Source organism: Erithacus rubecula, assembly GCF_903797595.1.
Source record: "Erithacus rubecula genome assembly, chromosome: 4".
NCBI lineage: Eukaryota > Metazoa > Chordata > Aves > Passeriformes > Muscicapidae > Erithacus > Erithacus rubecula.
This window is the reverse complement of record NC_136686.1, coordinates 35,058,391-35,076,895: the sequence shown is the minus strand read 5'-3', so window position 1 is coordinate 35,076,895 and position 18,505 is coordinate 35,058,391. Positions and strand designations below refer to the sequence as shown.

Here is an 18,505-nt window from a genome sequence, read left to right as displayed (position 1 = left end):
AGCCAGAACACATGATTTGGAGTTTGGGCTGACTTTAAGCTTACTATGGAAAAACAGATGGTATCTGATCCTGGATAAGGCTTCTCACAATAGTTAATCCATTAGTATTTTAGAAGAAAAATGAATCGGTGACTTTATACCAGATACCACTTAGTGCTAGGTAGCTATGGCATTTCCACCTCTAGTTTTTGATTATAAAATCACTACAGAGTGACCCTCAGCAATAAGTCTGCACCTCATAATTTTCTACTTTTGGGGAAAGGTTAAGTACAGAACTGGTTCTCTGGTGAAGTGTGCCTCCCATTTCAGAGAGTGTGTTGCAGTAAGAGACTGCAGAAGGACCTCAGTGCTCTGCTGAAAACACATAGTGATGGGAAGACATGAAACAGGTTGTAAACAATAAGAAAGGTGAAAAACAAGGCAGCTCAAACACTGGTGTCACACCTTCGGTGACAAAACATCTCTGAAGCACATGAAGAACTCTTGTCACTGAAACACACTGATATTCAAAAGTCATTTTGGTCTCATGGTACCAACTGTACTGGCTAGGGCAAGGTGGTGCTGATTCTCCACTCTGTACTGTCAATATCCTGACACTCCCAGGGGAACACAGTGGGTTAGAGCAACTTTTGTTTTGTTACAGGGCTTGCAAAGAGCATACTGCAACCTGCAGCTCCTCCTCACCTTTGCTTCACTTTGAAAGGAAATCTGCCCAAATACTTGTGCACAGGTACATATTCCAGACCCAGATCTAGACTGCCCCCTGACATGATTGCTGACACTGCAATCTTGCTTCTTTATCTGAGTTTATCTCATAGAGCAATCTCAATCAAGTAAGGGGAAAAAAAAAGAAAAAAGAGTAGAAATCACATTGACTGGTGGTCAGTATTCAGTAATTTAACTGAAACAGGTACTAATTTCAAGGTGGTACCGAAGTCCTCTGATGTCTGGCCACATTTTCTTGAGGAAGTAGAAGTTAACATCAGTGCTATAAGGAGATAAAGGAAAAGGAGAAGCAAGTACTTACAACATTTAAGCTTTAATTTATTAATTTGAAAATTTTTCACTGGAAAAAGGAGTTGAAGAAGAACAAAGAGGGAGCCATGTCCAGTAAATTCTGCTTAGATGAGATGGAAGGCATCTCATTTGGAAATTTAAAGATGATGGAGGGGCTTTCCAATACCATGAAAATGAAGGATAAGAAGCATTCTGTGGTGTCATTTTTCTGAGCAGGTCAGAGGGAGGCACTCAGAAAGCAGGAAGGATATCCCATTTCCAACTAATTACCACTCCCAGAGTTTAGTAATTCAGAATGAGGCCTGGAGAACTGAGGGTCAAATAAGAGAAAGCAACTGCAGACTTGTCTAGGCTTACAGAGGGGTCAGAAACCATAAAGCATAACTGTAAAGCAATTCCTGCTGCCTGCTTGACCTTGGCAAGGGAAATTCTTGAAAGATCTCAGCTGGAAGCTTTTCTGTTCTTTAAAACATGCAAATCAGGATTGAAAAGTTATTTTTATCATTGATGTAACTGATTATAGGAAACTGATAAACCTGTGCCTCCTCATAAAAACAGTGATCAATAACAATCTGCACAGCTGTGTGACTATGCTTCTCTATCCTCCTTCCAATAAGTTGTGTGGCTTATGATTATGAACCTGTAACAGTGTATTATGAACCTGTAACTGTACTGTGTACTCTGTTTGCTGGGACAGAGTATATGGTCTGCAACGGGTCCATAACTTCAATTTGGAGTTTGATGGCAAAGATGCACAGTAATCTGTCAGACATTAGGAGAGCTGAAACGCTCCAGTGGTCCACTGCTCCAGACATCACATAATGAGTAGATGGAGATGCAGATTAGTGGAAGGAAAAGCTCCATTACTATTCCTTTTGAAGTTAAGAGGCTCTGAAGAGCACAGCTGTTAAAGGTATCACACAGGAAGAGGGAAAGGTCCTTGATACAGGGAGATCACAAACAATTTAGGGACTTGCCAGGTCCCAGCCAGCACCCGAGGCTTGCAGGCTATCAGTATGCAGCTGGAGCCAGCTCTCAGCAGGAATCCCTCTCAGCTTGGTGAGTGGCTGCCTCCTTCTGCAATTCTCACTTCAGCCTCCCAACAGTCTCAAGAAGCAGCCCCATGCAGAGAACTTTAAAGAAGTCCCATACTTTCATATCTACAACTATCACGGCAAGTTGTTTTTACACTAATTCCCTGGTACATAATCAAAGCCCTAACTCCTGTTTTGTTGGGGTTTTTTTGAGTATTTACTCGTGGACTAATTAACCAGCTCCACTTTAAACTCAGTATTTCTGACCTCCAAGTTAAGTAGCAGGAATTTATTTTTACTCCTTTGCTGTTCTCAGTCAACCATGACACCAGATTTTCTTCCTGGTTTAAGCATATGATTAATTTTTGTTGTTTATTATGTCATTCTGACAGTTTCTGAAACCCCTGTAGTGTATTGTGATATACCTGCAAAAGGCCAGTGTTAAATACATTACAAGAAGAAGAAAAAAAAAAGAATTCTCATAAAAACTGTCACCCACAACAGCACGTTTCTATGGTAATACAGGACTGCTTTGGGTTGTTATGGCAACTAAACCTTTAAAAGCAATAGCATAATACCAAAGCAAAAAGAAAAAAAAAGCACAGAAACAGAGCTTCATCACTGCTCTTCTCAATTTTATAAATAATTCTCAGTCTTTCTTCCCCACACAAAATCTAGATTGGATGTTACAGTGATCAAAATGCATTAGGAAGATAAAGAAAACCACTTGGCTTCACAGAAATGAGTGTGTGGAGCATCTTACCACTCTCATAAGAACTATGTCTAGAGGTGTTTGTACATAAACAAACCTCTGGCACCACAGAGCAACACAAATAAAAAGGTGATGGCAGTGACAGTAGACTAATTGCTGACTGCAGCTAAGTGGAAATGCACTACCAACCCTGCAGATGGGACAGGCCAAAATTACATTGAAATAAATGTTGTGTTAGCTCCTTAATCCTACCATGTACTTCATTATTTCCTTGGCAAGTGTTTTTTTTATACTTAGATGTCATTGCCAAGAAAATACAGAAAAATTCTAGATATGTGCACATGCCTCTATATAGCTTCACAGAAATTTGCTGTTATGTATGGTGCTTTTAAATAATCTTAGGTTTCAAGATATACTATCTTGACTAACTTGGGATGTGTTGCCACCTCTCTCTTTTCCTATTCCTTCTTCCTGCTCAGTGTCCTCACTCTGATACTCAATCTCCACATTGTTTTCTCCTTTAACTTCCAAGTTATGTCCACTTCCCATTATTACGTTGGAAAGAATTAAATGATCACAAGAGTAGAATTGTCAGTTGTGTGAACATTCTCTTCTAAATCTGCTGAGGTGCCATAAAACTGATACTCCAGAACAGCATCCCTTTGCCCTGCTTATGCACTTCAGCCTTCGTGCACATCAGAGCTGGCTGAGGTCACCCAACTCTTTTTACCTGTGACCCATAACAGGGGGTTAGAGTTGAAAGGAGAACATATTTAAAGATTGCTCCTCCAACTATTCCATCTTTTTTTAGTTACCCCAAAAAAAAAGAGAAGCTGGAAGTTCAAAGTAGGAATGTTTATATAAATCAGGGAATATAGACTAGACTTCTTTACTGATAGAAGCCAGCACCATCCTGTTCCCTCCAAAGTTTTATAAAGGTAGTTCTTATCAGCTGAGATGCACTCTTTCAGGATTTTATGACACCAGTGTGACAACATTCAGATCATGATTTCTTAGCAGTATAGGAATGAGCATGCACCTCCAAATACTGTCAAAAAATTGGTGCCAATATGACACTGCAGGAGGTTGGCAAAGCCCTAGAGAATGTCACTTTGCACACCTGCAATGATGACATCCTGAAGCATACAGAAGGAAATACTACCACTACCTATTAAGCAGAACACACAGGAAGACAATGCAATGAATTAATGAATTTCAGAAGAGACTGTGCCACTCAGAGGCAATGTGCATTTCAGTAAGTTGCTGTGAGCATAAACTGGCAGACATTTACTGCTGATGACAGAAGAGTGGTGGCATTGAGTCAGCCAAGGACAACTTTAAGAGAGAAAAAGTACGATGGCTCACTTTGCTGTAGGGCTTCAATCCTCCTCAAAGTCACACATCTCAGCAGGGCAGAAGCAGTAAGCATGTGCTAGGATCTCAGATGGTTCATGCTCTGGCACATTTGTCAACAGCACCACTGAATGCTGTACCACCTCCTTTGCTATCCACCTCCACCTCTGCTCCCACCAGACAAATTCTCTGGGTGTGTCAGAATAACACTTACTTGACAGCTCCCCCAGTTCTTAAGCAGAGAGGAAAAAACCACTGCATCCCCAAACACAGACCTAAGTGGCTTCAGGATTTCACTCAGCTGTGCCAGCAGTTAATGGTTTCCAAGAATCTTTTCTGCTGACACATTCAGTCCCAGCTCCAGAATGAATCCCAGAACCACACACACCAGAAGCAGCTGACACAGGGTTTGTGTTACACCAAAGCAGAAATATCATCAGCTTAGATCTTGAGACCCTTTTAAATTCTCAGGCAGAGCAAAGGAAAAATAAACTGGCCTGGCTTTCCACCAGAAAATGTCTAATGGGCATCTCTTCTGCTGACATGACCTTGGGCAAAAATTACTGCAACTATGGATTTTGCACTTAAGGTCCAAATTCTTTTCAGGACTACAGATTTCACTGTGACTAAATGCAGGAGATAAAATATGAATACAGAAAAAGCTGTGGACACATTTTGTCCCCAAGTTGTACTGTTTGTTTATCAATCACCTTTTGGTATGCATCTAGAAGGACTAGGACAAAATTCTTTTTGTTGTTAGCAGTATCTCAAAGGACAAAAAATACTTACCTTGAGGAGTCAGAGAGAGTAATGCTCCTCTGTTTAATTGAACTGTTTGGCCCATGCTAAATGCAGCTAGAGAATACTGCAAAGAACATGGAGTGGAGCCAGCTTCAAATTTAAGTAAAATAAAGACATTTGAGAGATGCAGAGTAAAGTGACCCATTACAGACCAAGCTAATTTTTTTTTTAATTTTAGCTTGCTAGGATTTTATAAAATAAGGGGTTCAAACATCCCTGATTCTCTAGATTAATTGGAAAAAGGAAGCATATGGAGGTTCTAGTTCTACTTTTTCCACAAAACTGAACTGATTACTGATTTCATTTACATAGTTCATGCAGCTGTTCCCAGGTTTTGCTCCTGGTACATTTGTACTCGGTCTTAGTGCAGTTATGTAATAAATTGGTATAATTTTGTACACGCATTTCCCTCTCCCCTGGCTGTGCAGAGAGTAATGCCATGCACTCACCCTGCTGATGGGATAATCATGCCATTGACCTCTGGGCAATATGTTCTACCTTACAGCTTGAACCTGAGAGACAGATAGTCCCTACACCACTTTACCCTATGCAAATCCCTGTGCTGCCAAGGACAATATTACAGGCATAATTTGCAGCACGAAACCAAACAGGTGAAACCTCGAATGAGAGCTTTGTAATTGGAAATTGGGCCTGAGGTCCTTAAAAATATGGATTGTTAATACAGAACGAGGTAGGTTCAGAAAATGTGCCTGGATTGGAGAGGGAGAAAACAGAATATCAAGTCATTACAATGCATGTCACAGAGAACAGTGAAAAGTTATGCGCTTGATGGATTGCACGTGATTAGAATGAGGGCTTTAGGCAGGGAAATGTAGCTATTAAATATCATTTTTTCTTTAGTCCTATTAATATCACTATCAAACCTTAGAATAAACTTCATTTGTTAGGTGAATGACCCATGTGTCTCTTCTGCTTGGCTTTTTCCCACATGCAGAAGTTACTTATCATTACACATTAATAATTGGTGGACATGCTGCTACTCCCTCCATATTCACTGCCTGCTCATGCACGTGCTCTGCTTTACTGTCACCAAGAGAATGCAGAGTGACTGGCCAGAGGGACTAGTACATGGGCTTAATTTCAGTGCTCCACCCCAGAAGACAGGCAGATATTCATGACTGGGTTTTTTTTAATAGCACTCTAAACAAAATGTAATTAAACAAGTTGTAAATTGTCAGGGCAGGGGTACTGAATGCACCTGAAAGGAAGCAGAAGAATGTGAACAGACTATAGGAGAAAGCAATCAACCTAAAACATTTATTGGTGGACAGCAACTCCTGATTGATGTCTCCTTTTTGGTTTGGATGGGGGAGTTACTATTTTCTTCCTTGGTTTCTTCCCACCCCTTGTTCTCATATATTTTCCTTTTAGCACAGCCTACTGGCATCTCATTCCCAGAAATACATTTTCCTCTGCCAATAACAAAAATGCAAAGCAGAAATGCTCCTTCTACTCTGTACCCCGTGGGAGCTTGATGTTCTAGCTTCTGAGGAAGCACATCTTTTGCTAGCCAAGGAGATGGGGATATGCACTTTGCTCCTTTGATGCCACACTCTGCCCTGATTTCTCTCAATAAATATTTGCAAGGCAGTTCAAAAAAGCTCTAGGTCCATTCTCCACAGTTGGAGTACTGGAGATTAATAGAATTAAAGTCTCTTTAAATCCTGAAGAAAGAGCTCAGAGGAGAAACTGTTTTTTTGCTTTAACACTGTGTGAGTCATACAATGTTTAGTTTGGATGTTTGATACATCATAGCATCTAAGCCAAAAAGACAGCTGTAGAATGAGTGGCAGGTTAACAAAGGCTGGAGAACAATAACGTAGAAAAAGCACTAGATTGATGTTGAGAAGGTAGAAAAAAAGTCCTCAAAATTTCAGAGTTGCCAACAAGATTTTATTACAAATCTTGTAGCATGTGGTGGGTTTTTATTCTAAAAACTCCACTTGTGGTATCAAAAGATGACAAAAAATATCAGCTTTCATTTACAATTAAAACATCTCTAGCCCCCATGGGAAAAACCTTCAAAACATGACCAAAGGGTATCCCTTGGAAATCAGAATCGAAAAATAAAGAACTCCAATCTTTTATTTTATTTTAGAATTTACCCCACCATGAGTTATACCCTATTTCTATGCACGGCTGGCCTTTCACCTCTAAATATTTCTGCCTGATGGCAGAAACAGACAAAGAACCATTCAGCTAAAATAGAACTACAGATGTTTCAGAAACTGCAGCTATTCTATTTTGGCAGCAATTCATAATCAAAATTTTCTGATTATGTCCCTTGTCACATTAAAATCCATAAACTAGAATGTGCACATGCTGATCCATATAATAAACTCTCTCCCTTGGAGCTCATTTACTCAGGTCAACCTTCTCACATACTGGCTTCTCAATAAAGGAATATCACAGCAAAGCAAACTGTAATTAGGGGGGAAAAAAAAGAAAAAGAAAAAAGAAAATAAAGGAGAACTTCTGTCCAGTCAGCTTATCTGACAAGTGTGGAGGGAGAGAAGTGAATTTCCCTAGACCCACAGAACCAGCAAGTCCCACTTCTTTCTTTGATCCCCTCCTAATTACAGTCACCAAAATTAACCCCCAATCACAATTAGAAACTTGTCTTTTTCCCCCCAGATATCCTAACCCCTTACTTTCTTTCTCTCTTCACCAAAATAAATCAGTATTCTCCTACAGTTTCACACGCAGATGATGACAGCATTGTGAGACACTGGAGCACAACACCCCTCAATATTTCTATCAGCTATAGCTAACTAATAAAATTCTTTATCAATGAAGCTTCAAAGATCCTGCAGCAGAAAAGAGCACACCACAATATAACAATCAAGAATAGAAAATCTTAAGCAGATAGAGCCTCCACAGGGACCTTTTCAAAGAAAAACTGTATTTCATTTGTGTAATAACCCTAGGATGAGCTATGCACTGTAGTCTAACCATTAAATACTTACACAAATCTTTCAGAAGCTAACAGATGTTTCTTTTATGAGCAAAGACAAGTGCCATTCGGCCTTTTTAGACACTTACAAAAATTCAGATAATTTCAAGCTATTTTAATAGCTGCCTGACAATTTTATTAATGCACTGTGCTACAATATAATTCTGTTTCCTTCACAAAAAGACTGACTCATACCACAGATTTTTTTACACACTAAGGTGCGTGTTGCTAATGCCTTCCTCTTGATTAGCAAGAAAAGAAAGCTAGTTTTACTGACCAGAAGAAACAGAAAGATCTCTGCAGGATTTAACATGAACACTGTGTCAGCCTGCAGAGATTCTGACAAAATCATCTGGAAACTTTAATGATTTACTCAGTGCAAACTGACAGACTGAACTACAGAACCTGCCCAGAATCAATTCTGTGGCTCAAATCCTGCCTTGAGCCATAGGTGTCAATGAATTTTAAATTTTAATCTTGGCAACATCCAAGTATTTTACATCATCACAAGAACAGCACACCTATAAAAAACACAATCATTGCAGGAGAGTCAAGGGCTATGACAGATACAGTTTATTAAAACAGGGCTTTACTGGTAGAGCCAAATTCAGGGAAATTTATACAGCACCTGCTGACTCTGCTGCCTTTCACCAGTGCCATCAGCATCTCACTTTCTGGCATGCTAAATTCACATACAAATGAAAAGTTCTGCATGCATGTAACATGACAACCTTATGTATAACAGTTCTTGTAGGAATATAATTACTTAAATCCCTACACAAGATGCTTGCATTTGTGAGGGTGATGATTTTTCTTTTGCTTGTTTGCTCTTTTTCCTGAAGAAGCTGCAAAATGGTATGAACCTAGATTGTTACCTCAGGCTTTCTGCAGAGCAATATGCCAAAGCAGCCACATGCTGAGTGTTTGCAAATTTTAAGTTTGGGATTGACTATGTGCCAGTCCCTCTTCAGCTCTGGGCACTTGATCCTGCACCAAAATTGCTGCTGACCTTTTCTGGTATTTATGATGTCAGTATGGATTTTTATCATTATTTGAGTTCCTGACACAAAGCAAACAGCTTCTATAGCATATTTTTATTCATGCATAGTATGAACACGTGAATCTCAGTATTCCTTTCAAGTTTGCCATTTCTCCTTCTTGTATGCTTGGTTAATGGAGGTCAGCTTTCCAGAGAAGGCCTACTTGCACTGAGGAACACCAACTGTAGCTTATATTCTCTGGGTGACTGAATACACGAGTAGAGCTATTTGAAAAGCACTAGTTAGGTATCATCCAGTCTCTGCTGTTTAAAAGTACTTAAAATATTCATTGTATCAGCTAACTGTATTGTGAGGCTAGCATGCAGCAGTAGTAAGACATCACTGTTTAATACAGCCTCTGAGTTTTGACATGCACTTAGAAATATCATAATGCCCTTTGATGCAGCGTTCAATTTAACACAGGGCTCCTCAACACTGATCTCTATGGGGATTATTCAGGTCTCATTTGTGAGTCTCAGCTGAGACTCATACAAAGCAATGGCCTAAAGAAACAAAGCAGACACAAGATTTGTGTCTGACAATGTAAATCACAAAGAGAATCTCTTGTTATTGACATGTGGAGCACCCAGCACATAGAGAAAGGGATCTGGACTGAAACTGCAACTTATAAGACATATAATTATAATGACTGTTCTAGTCATGTCCCAAATAAATTCAATCCTGAAAATGCATATTTAACACCCAGTAAAATTAAAAATCAGAACCTTGGAAAAAAGAACCCATACTGCAGTATCAAGAATTTGGGTGAGCAAGAATAATAAAAGAATTAGCAAATGTGGCCTTTTGAAGGAATTTAAGATTGATGGCACAGAACATAGCTTTGGACTCATTTTTTTCTCAGAAGAATTTGCACAGTTTCTGCAATAAAAACATATTGGTTACCAATCCTTGTTGCCTAAAACACTGCAGAACTTCATCCAAGAATATACTATGATCTACAGTCCCATACTTTTGCCCTTAGGCTAGGTACTTTCTCAAATTTAGAACTGTCAAAATCTAGTGAAAGATGAATAGGAAACATAATCAGTGTCAACTCAGTCACAGAAAACACACATCACAGGCTATCTTCACCAGGCTGGCTGCAGACTCAAACCTTTGAAGTCAATATTTTGGAGGTATATCTCAGTTCTAGAGGAAAACATTCTACCTATCTACTGAGCAAAAGAGTATGAGGCTAAAGCAGAAATGCCCAAATCCCAGCTGAAAAGCTGGATATGACTCTTGAAATTTAAGTTACAGGTTCCAAAGACATATTTATGCATAGAGATTGAAGCTTGTATATAAAATGATTAAAAATTATACAATCCCCACTGACTTCTTAGGAGAAATTGTTAAATGTTACATTGCTTGAGACACTGTTTCAGGCTACCAAAGAGAGGTATGAATTTCTCCCAAAGCCTAAGGTTGCCACTTCAATAAAGAGATTTTTAAATTTCTGCACTCTGCTACAGAACAGCTGGTTCACTTACAGTAAGGGTGTATGCAAAGAGCTTATCAGGAAAGGGCAGAAGAGCAATAATTTACAAAGAAATCCTACCACCCTTTTTTCCATCTAAAGAGCAAACGGAGTAGTACCTTTACCACCTAAAATATTAAGTTACTATGTAAGTGTCTGATCTTTCCAGCAACTCTTAAGATGACTGGAATAAGAACCTTTGCAGAATAAGGATTCTGAGTATTGCAGGTGCTGTTTAAAATATACTGTAGACCCTTCTACACAGCAAATCAGACCTGGTTAAAATACAAGACTGTCCTGAATCTGAGCTTCTTCCAAGCATGGTGTCTGAGAAAAAAGGAATCTGAGCTACTGGTCTCCCTTTATCACTGTTTTTGTTGGGAAGAAGAGTCTTCCCAGGCACAGAAAGAATCACAGACTGTGGGACCTTCTCTCTATGTGTGGCTGCAGTTTGGAAAAGGCTGTGCTCATCACAGCTCATGCCTCATCAGTTATGTTGCAGCAACCTGGAGACAGAAGCTCTTGCCCTCCCTGCACTGATGTGAAAAATTCTTTAATTTGCTCAAAAAGCATCCTGGTGTAGGCAGGTTTACAATGGTGGCTTCTAGCCAGTAACTGGTTGTCAGACATTTCTAGAAGGAGACCCAGTGGGTCTAAAGCTGCCCCCTCAACTGGGGTTGGGTGTAATTACAGGTTCCTTTGGAGACTAGCATTTCCCTTTGTAGGAGTTTTATTATTCTTCTGTTTATGTAATATTTCAATAAACATTCTTGACTGCCTCCAAGAAATCTTCATGAACTTACCTGGGACTTCTGAGACAGAAAGAAGGAAGAGATTAAAATATAAGTTTAGTAAAAGATCCTTTGGAGGGTGATTTGGGGTTCATGACATGAGACAATTTTTCAATCATTTGTAATGGGAATGGGGTAAATAAAAAGACACTTAGGAAAAATTGAGAATCACCACAGAATTTAGGCCAAACTTTACAAAGCATTTAAAGAGTTTCAGTATCTCTCCGAATTACTCGCCCTTCCTTCCATTACCACTGAATCACAGAACAACACAATCATTTAGGTTGAAAAAGATCTTTATGTCCTACCACTAAGGTAATACTACCAAGTCCACCACAAACCTGTCCCCTAAGGTTCTAGACAGCTTTTAAATACAGCCAGGGATGGTGACTCCACAACTGCCTGGGCAGGCTGCTCCAACACTTGTCAACCCTTTCTATGAAGACATTTTCTGCTGCCCTTCTCTGAACAGGCACCTCCACTTCCTTCCTGCAGTGAGGAGCCCTGAAGTGAACATGGGACTTAAGGTGTGGCCTCACCAGTGCTGGGGACAGAGGGACAATCCCTCCCTGCTCCTGCTGGCCACACTACTGCTGACCCAGGGTGCCACTGGCCTTCCTGGGCACACACTGGCTCATGTTCAGCTTCATCCTTTCCCACTGGGCAGTTTTCCAACCATTCTGCCCCAAACCTGTAGTGCTGCATAGGGTTGTTGTGACCCAAGTGCAGGACCTGGAGTTCTGCCTTGTTGAAATTAACAGAACTGGCCTTGGCCCATCGATTCAGCCTGTCCAGATCCTTCCTGCCCTCCAAGAGATCACCACTCCCACTCAACTTGGTGTTGATTGAGCGTGCACCTATCCCCTCATCCAGATCATTGATAAAGACATCAAATCAAAGTGGCCCCAAAGCTGAGCCCTGGGAGACACCACTGGTGACTGGCTGCCAAATGTAGCTCCATTCACCACCACCTCTGGGCCCAGCCATCCAGCAAGTTTCTTTTCCAGAGAACACATCTAAGCCATGTGAGAATGCTGTGTGAAACCATGTCAAGGCTTTACTAAAGTTTAGGTAGACAACATCCACAGCTTTTCCCTCATCCACAAAGGAGAGTCACCTTTGTCACAGGAGGTCAGACGGGACCTGCCTTTCACAAACCCAGGCTAACAGAGCCCGATCATGTCCTGAATATACGGCGTGACAGCACCCAAGGTGACCTGTTCCGTGACCTTCCCCTGCCCCAAGGTCAGGCCTGTAGTTCCCCAGATGCTCCTCCCAGCCCTTCCTGTAAATGGGCATCACATTTATTAACATTCAGTCCACTGGGGCCTCCCTAGTTAGCCAGATCTGCTGACAGATTCAGCCAAGCACTGCCCCTGGCTGGCTCCCTCACCAGCTGGGTCAGGAAATTATCTTCCACACACTCCAGGAACTTCCTGGACTGTTTCCTCTATCCCATGTTGTACTTCCAGCAGACCTCTGCTAACAAAGTTCAGCTTACCTCTCTGATAAATTCAAGCACAAGAACAAGTATTAGCAACTCTGAGACTCCTCAGCTGCTTATAGAATATTTCTTCTGCCTCTTTATCCCAGCTGAGTGGCCTACGGACAGACTCTGACCATGGATTTGCTTTGTTGGCTTTCCCTCTGATTCTTACCCATAAACACACAACTCTTAATGTCACCATCATCGAGGTCAGCTTTGCTAATGGAACTGCAGCCTATGACACACAATGAGAGCAAGCCTGTGTTTGGACACTTCTTCTCTCCTCTGCAGCATTTGGGATACAAAGCCCTCTCCTACCTCAGCTCAGCACCTGGGGCTATGACATTGTCTCATATATTCTTTCTTTGTGCACAACAGCCTGGGAAATGAGCACATGTAGACACTGACCAATTTATTGCCAGGATTAAAAACTGCAGAGAAGCAGGTGGTCAGCTGGAATTAAAAAGACACATGGGACAACTTACAAAATCATGCATTTGGGAGTTGAGCTATGTATATTATGAGGGCAGTAGCACAGGAATTTTGTCTCCATGTGTAAGTTAGAGCTTGTCACAGTTCTGATCAGATGAGCACTCTTGCCTAGCTCTATGGAGACCAATTTACAGACACGTTTTACTTCCATTAATTATTCTTCTCCATATTTCCATATTTTCTGCTTGTATTTTCTTTCAGCCTTACATCTGCCTCTGCTCCATGTTCCTCTTTTTTACAAGCAGTCTTTATGCTCAGTTTCATTCCCCTAGTAAAAAAGCAAGAGATCTTCACTGAAATTAGGATAGAAATTATAAGCAAGGAGACAATCCCCCTTATTGTCTCAATTCAGATTTTGCTCTCTTTGACCATGCAGTCCTCTATGCCCAAGTTCTGTTTATCCACATTTTTTCTCCTGCTATGACATGCTATTACACCATATTCAGTCAAATATCACTGTTAATGGGACAGCTGCACACAGTGAGACAGTACAATAATACAGCATTACTTCCAATGCATACATTTATGCTACTTATGGTTGTCAAGATACACATTTACATGAAACTAAAGGCTCAGTGGAGGGAAAGGCTTGGTGAAGAGGTCTAAACAATACCTGAGAAGGAACAAAAATGTTATATTCCTTAATGAAGAAGGCTTGTGAATAATTAAATTAGGCAAAAAGGTGACTGCTTCTGGCTTGCTGAAAAGTGTATTCACAGAAGGGAATGGAAACAAATGCATGAAGAAGTAAGCACTGGAACCCAGTCCCTGAAATAGAGCTGAAGATAGTAGGTCCTGCCCTGGAGCTGGGTACTGGGAAAAGCAGGTCTTGTGGAATTCAGCAGCAGATAAGAACAGTAAATGTGCTCTTTTCCTGGCTCCCTCCTAATGGAGTGGTGTATTTTGGCTTCTCTAAATAAATACTCCCATTTGCTTAGGCTGACTTTGCTTGAGATGATTTTGAGAGAGCTGATGAAACACATCAAGGCTACAGTTCTGCAGGGCTGTAAATCTTTACACCAGGATGCTGGAATGCTTCTGCACTTACCAGCACTGCAATACATATGCTGAGGGCAAGAAGAGAACAATAGGGTATATCTGACTCTGAACAGCTGGCAATACTGCAACCTGAGAGAATTTAATGGTTTCAGCAGTGTGCTAGCCAGAAAGTGCTCTGCTTTGTTACACAGTAATGGGGAACTTTTTTCTAATCATCTCCTTACAGAGTTACTCTGACAGTCTCCTTTCTCAGACTGACTATGAAATACATTTTCAAGGAGCTGTGAGAAATGGAAATAGGTAGGGAAAAAATATTTTAGGAGCTTCGAATCCAGACCCCTTTATCAACTCATTAAGAGGCAACTTATTTCTATTCACATGTGTAACTCTGCTCCCTTCTTTTTCCTCTCTGGTTCATGAATGATCCCAGCTTCATTCATTCTCAGTGATTACATGGAACATTTCTACTGAAAGTAATAATTAAGTTTTATTAACAAAAACATAGTAACATCTAAGTTCTTCCAAGAGGTATTGAAGGGTACATAACTACAGCATGCTCATAATTCTTTATCATCTACTGTATTGTCAGGCTCACACCTGCCCCAAATAATTAGACCAATAAAACAAATTACATAGATAATAGGTGTTGTCAATTATTCTATACAGAACACCACTGAGAAAAGAGCTCACAAAGAGAACAATTATATTCAAACACCAAAAACTGAAAGAGTGGAAACATTTAACAAACAAGCCTCAGCTCCCCCTTTCACCCCCATTATTGCTTGCCTCATCATTCTCCCCCCACCCTGAAATAAGGACAGTAAAAAAAAATCATTAAAATACCTTTGAACTTGTGAAAGACGGCCCATAGCTCAGCAATGTCAGTGGCAAATGTAATGTCTGTGTCGAGGACAATGACTCGCTCAAGATTGGAAGGTAGAGTCTTAGTCAGAACCAACTTCATCAGCCCGTAAATCCCAGAGTAGTGTTTGTTGGGGATCCAAGACACTTCAGACTTGACAGGAAATGGGAAGTAGGAAAGAGGAAGAAAAAATAATCTTCATTAGAAAGAGAAAATTTTCCTGGCACTAGTTTCTTGTCATAGTGGAAGATCTCTGAGGTGGAAAGTCATCTAGAAGCTTGGTTTTAAATTTACTTCTGAAGATCTGAAATACACTAAAGCTTCTGGAAGCTTGGGGGAAAAATGTTCTTTGAGGCAACCTCTTCACTAAATATAAATAAAATTAGTTGAGCCTTTCTGGTCTAGTAGAATTCATTCTGAGACATCTATGTGCCCTATAAAACTGAAATATACTTTTAGTCTAAAACTTCAGGTGCATTGTATATTGCTTTCATTTTCAACGAAAAAAACCACAAACGTTGTCATCCTCAAAGTTTTCTCTGATGCAGAAGTAACAAGCATAATATTTTCCTCATATTTTTAATATATTTGGTGGTCAGAATTTCAAAAACCCAGTCATTTGAAATAATAGGCCAGAAAATTGCAAAATAACTTTGTTTCTTACAAACTCAAATTTTCCTTAAGCCTTACATCTTCAACTTAAAACTACTGAAATCCCACAGACATGCTCAAAAGCAGAGAAAGTGACAGAAAATTGTGAGCCACATTTTTTACTTTTATATATTGAATGTGGCAGACTAAAACATTTTCATTACTTCAGTAAAAGCTAAAAAAAACCATTTATGCAGCTTCTAAAATGAAAGTTGGGAGACTAAATTCTATATTGCATTGTACCATTGGCACCAGGACGTTCCTGTGTTTAGTTTTCTTTCTGTGAGACTCAAGTTCTCAAATATCAAAAGTTTCTGTTTCAAGTGGGATAGTAGAAGTTTTTCAGAAGTTCCTATTTCCCTGTCATGAACTCTTCTTGTTTGTTTTAAGGGGCATGCACTACAATTCCCAGATTTTAAGTTTTCCCTTGAGTCGTGCTCTCAATAACTTCATTTAATATTTTGTTTGCAAAAAGTTGAGTGAGACAGATTTCAGGATTTGTCTTGGCATGTTACACTTTGGAAAAAGTAGGCAGAAACTGTGTATTCATAGAACTGAGGAACATTCTGTTGTTTAACTATCTCTTATCAATTCACTGCCATTGTAAATTTTATCATATGAAACAACATTTGCAGAAAAAACTAATTTCCCCCCAAAATCATTAGAGAAAACCTTCTGCAAGAGAGTGAGTTCCTACATTTGGAAGTTGGAAGCATGGTTGAAGAAAGGCTAATAATAGGTGCTTAGAGCACATTTCTTTTTGAACATAATGAAACAAAGCCTCTGATGATGTAAGCTGACCTCCTCTATTCCCTTTAAAATGGCACACAACTTTCCTCTGTATTCTCAGGATTCCTGTACCAGGGCAGAATACTCTTCCACTGCAAAGTTCATTAAAAAGACAGAGGGAAGTAGAATGAACCTTTGAGGAGAAATACAGGAATTTTAAGGGAAAGGCAGGAATAGCAGATTCTCATAAAATCAAAACAGAAAGTGCAAACTGAAGTGTGAAGTTTTTTGGTTGGTTTATTGAAAACTCAGTGCTCCCCAGAAACATCTTCTGTGTGTAACAATTTCAAATTCATACCCTCACAACTCTACTTATTTGTGATCTTTGCTTTCCCATATGGTGGCTTTAGGAATGGACCATCACATGGTGCATCTACTTTATACAAAGCAGTATCTGCTTTATTTCTGCAAACCATATAGTTCTGAATCTGCCACTTGATGTCCTTGTGCTGACATGTTAAAACATGTTAAAAGTGTTAGACATTTTACAGACTTGAGCTTGCTTTTACCCATTGCTATGTTATTAATTTTGGATGGCATGTCCTTCATTTTATTAGCTGAAATATTTCTCCAGAAAAACACCCAGTGTGCTTATGTAAATAAGTTTAATGAGGTAGGGGCTCATATGTTGCCTGAATAGGCTGACACAAGCAGGGAAGGTAAATGGTGTCTGGAAAAGTGAATCACCTTCAAAGTGCAGTTATTTTCTGTGCTCTCAGCATTCTCATTTCTAACACCACTGCCATGTATCACTGCAGGGAAGAAACCCTTGTCTGGCAGTTCCTTCTGATGTGGCACACAGAAGCCAAAAGCCTGCCATCCTACAGCCTGATGTCTGAAGGCATCACTTTTAAAAGTGAAAGGGGCAGCCCCTGTTCCAAATGGTCCATCATAGCTGGCTAGTACACGTTGGATTTGAGGATATGTTGAAGCCTGGACTCTCAATCAGTTCAATTTATCCACAGTTTCCTCTCCTGTGATGCAGAGTTGACTAAGACACAAACAGAGATCCTAATTAGCCCCCAGCATAATTTCTTCATGGCTTTGTTATTCATGAATAATGTAACAGTTCCAAAACTGTGGTAAGGAAAACTCCTCACACTACACAAGAGCACTGTGAAGGCTCACTCTGGGTACTACACAGTCTTATTAGAAGAAATACAGAAGCACAGCATCAGAATAAGTGCTTAGTCATTGTTCTAGTTTTGGACAGGACCTGGAGGTTATTCTGTATGACCTCAAATCATTGCTGGGGGCAGGGGGAAGAGGAGATTCTCTCTCTTCTGAGAAGAAGGGTGTAGCCTCTGATCGAAAAACTGTTTTCCTAACTATGGTCTAAATACTTTCTGTAAGTTCTAATATGATTTTGTTTCTCTAGGATAGTTAAAATGGCTCATATATGGCATGTCTGTGAATCATCTGCTAACAAGCTACATCAGAATTGGCTTCAGAGAACAAATATTCCTAGAAGATACATCAGTAACATTAAAAAAATAGTTAGTAAAAGAGACTGAAACAAAACAGTGTGACAGACTTTCCATTTATATAATTCCCAGTTCAGAAGAAATAGCACACCTTGGATCTCTAGCTCTCAAGATCTGTGTTTTTGTTCATGAGAGAAGAGTAAAGAAAAGCATTTAGCTGGTGCTGACATTGATTTTTGTAAGTGAAGTGAAATAGCATTTGCTCACTGAAGGTCTTTCATTAGAACCATTTTTATTCCTTTCGTAACTAAAGCCTGAGAACAAACTAAATTACCTAAATTATTTGAATTTAAAAATCACAAGCCCATGAGTCTGCATGCAGCATGTAACTGATCACCTGGTAAACACCAGAGAGGTGGGAACAACAATCTCTATGTTCAGGTACCTCACCAGCAAATTGTCTTCCCCAGCTGTGCTGAATCTCTGGGAAAAGCTGACCAAATCACAGTTGCTGTACACAGACTGACTCAGCTCTCTCTCAGTTGCTACCACTTTATAAATGCACATTACAGTGAGTAAAAGTGGTGTTTGTAAGAGAGAAGT

At 39.9% G+C, this 18,505-nt stretch overlaps 1 protein-coding gene across 1 annotated transcript in view; it reads right to left on the bottom strand.

Moving 5' to 3' along the window:
• LARGE1 (LARGE xylosyl- and glucuronyltransferase 1) overlaps positions 1-18,505 on the bottom strand; it is a 263,658-nt gene that overhangs the window by 87,323 nt on the left and 157,830 nt on the right. Inside the window, exon 7 of the mRNA XM_079303344.1 lies at positions 15,020-15,191. Within this exon, the coding sequence (XP_079159470.1) occupies positions 15,020-15,191 (172 nt within the window). The remainder of the gene's footprint in view (positions 1-15,019; positions 15,192-18,505) is intronic.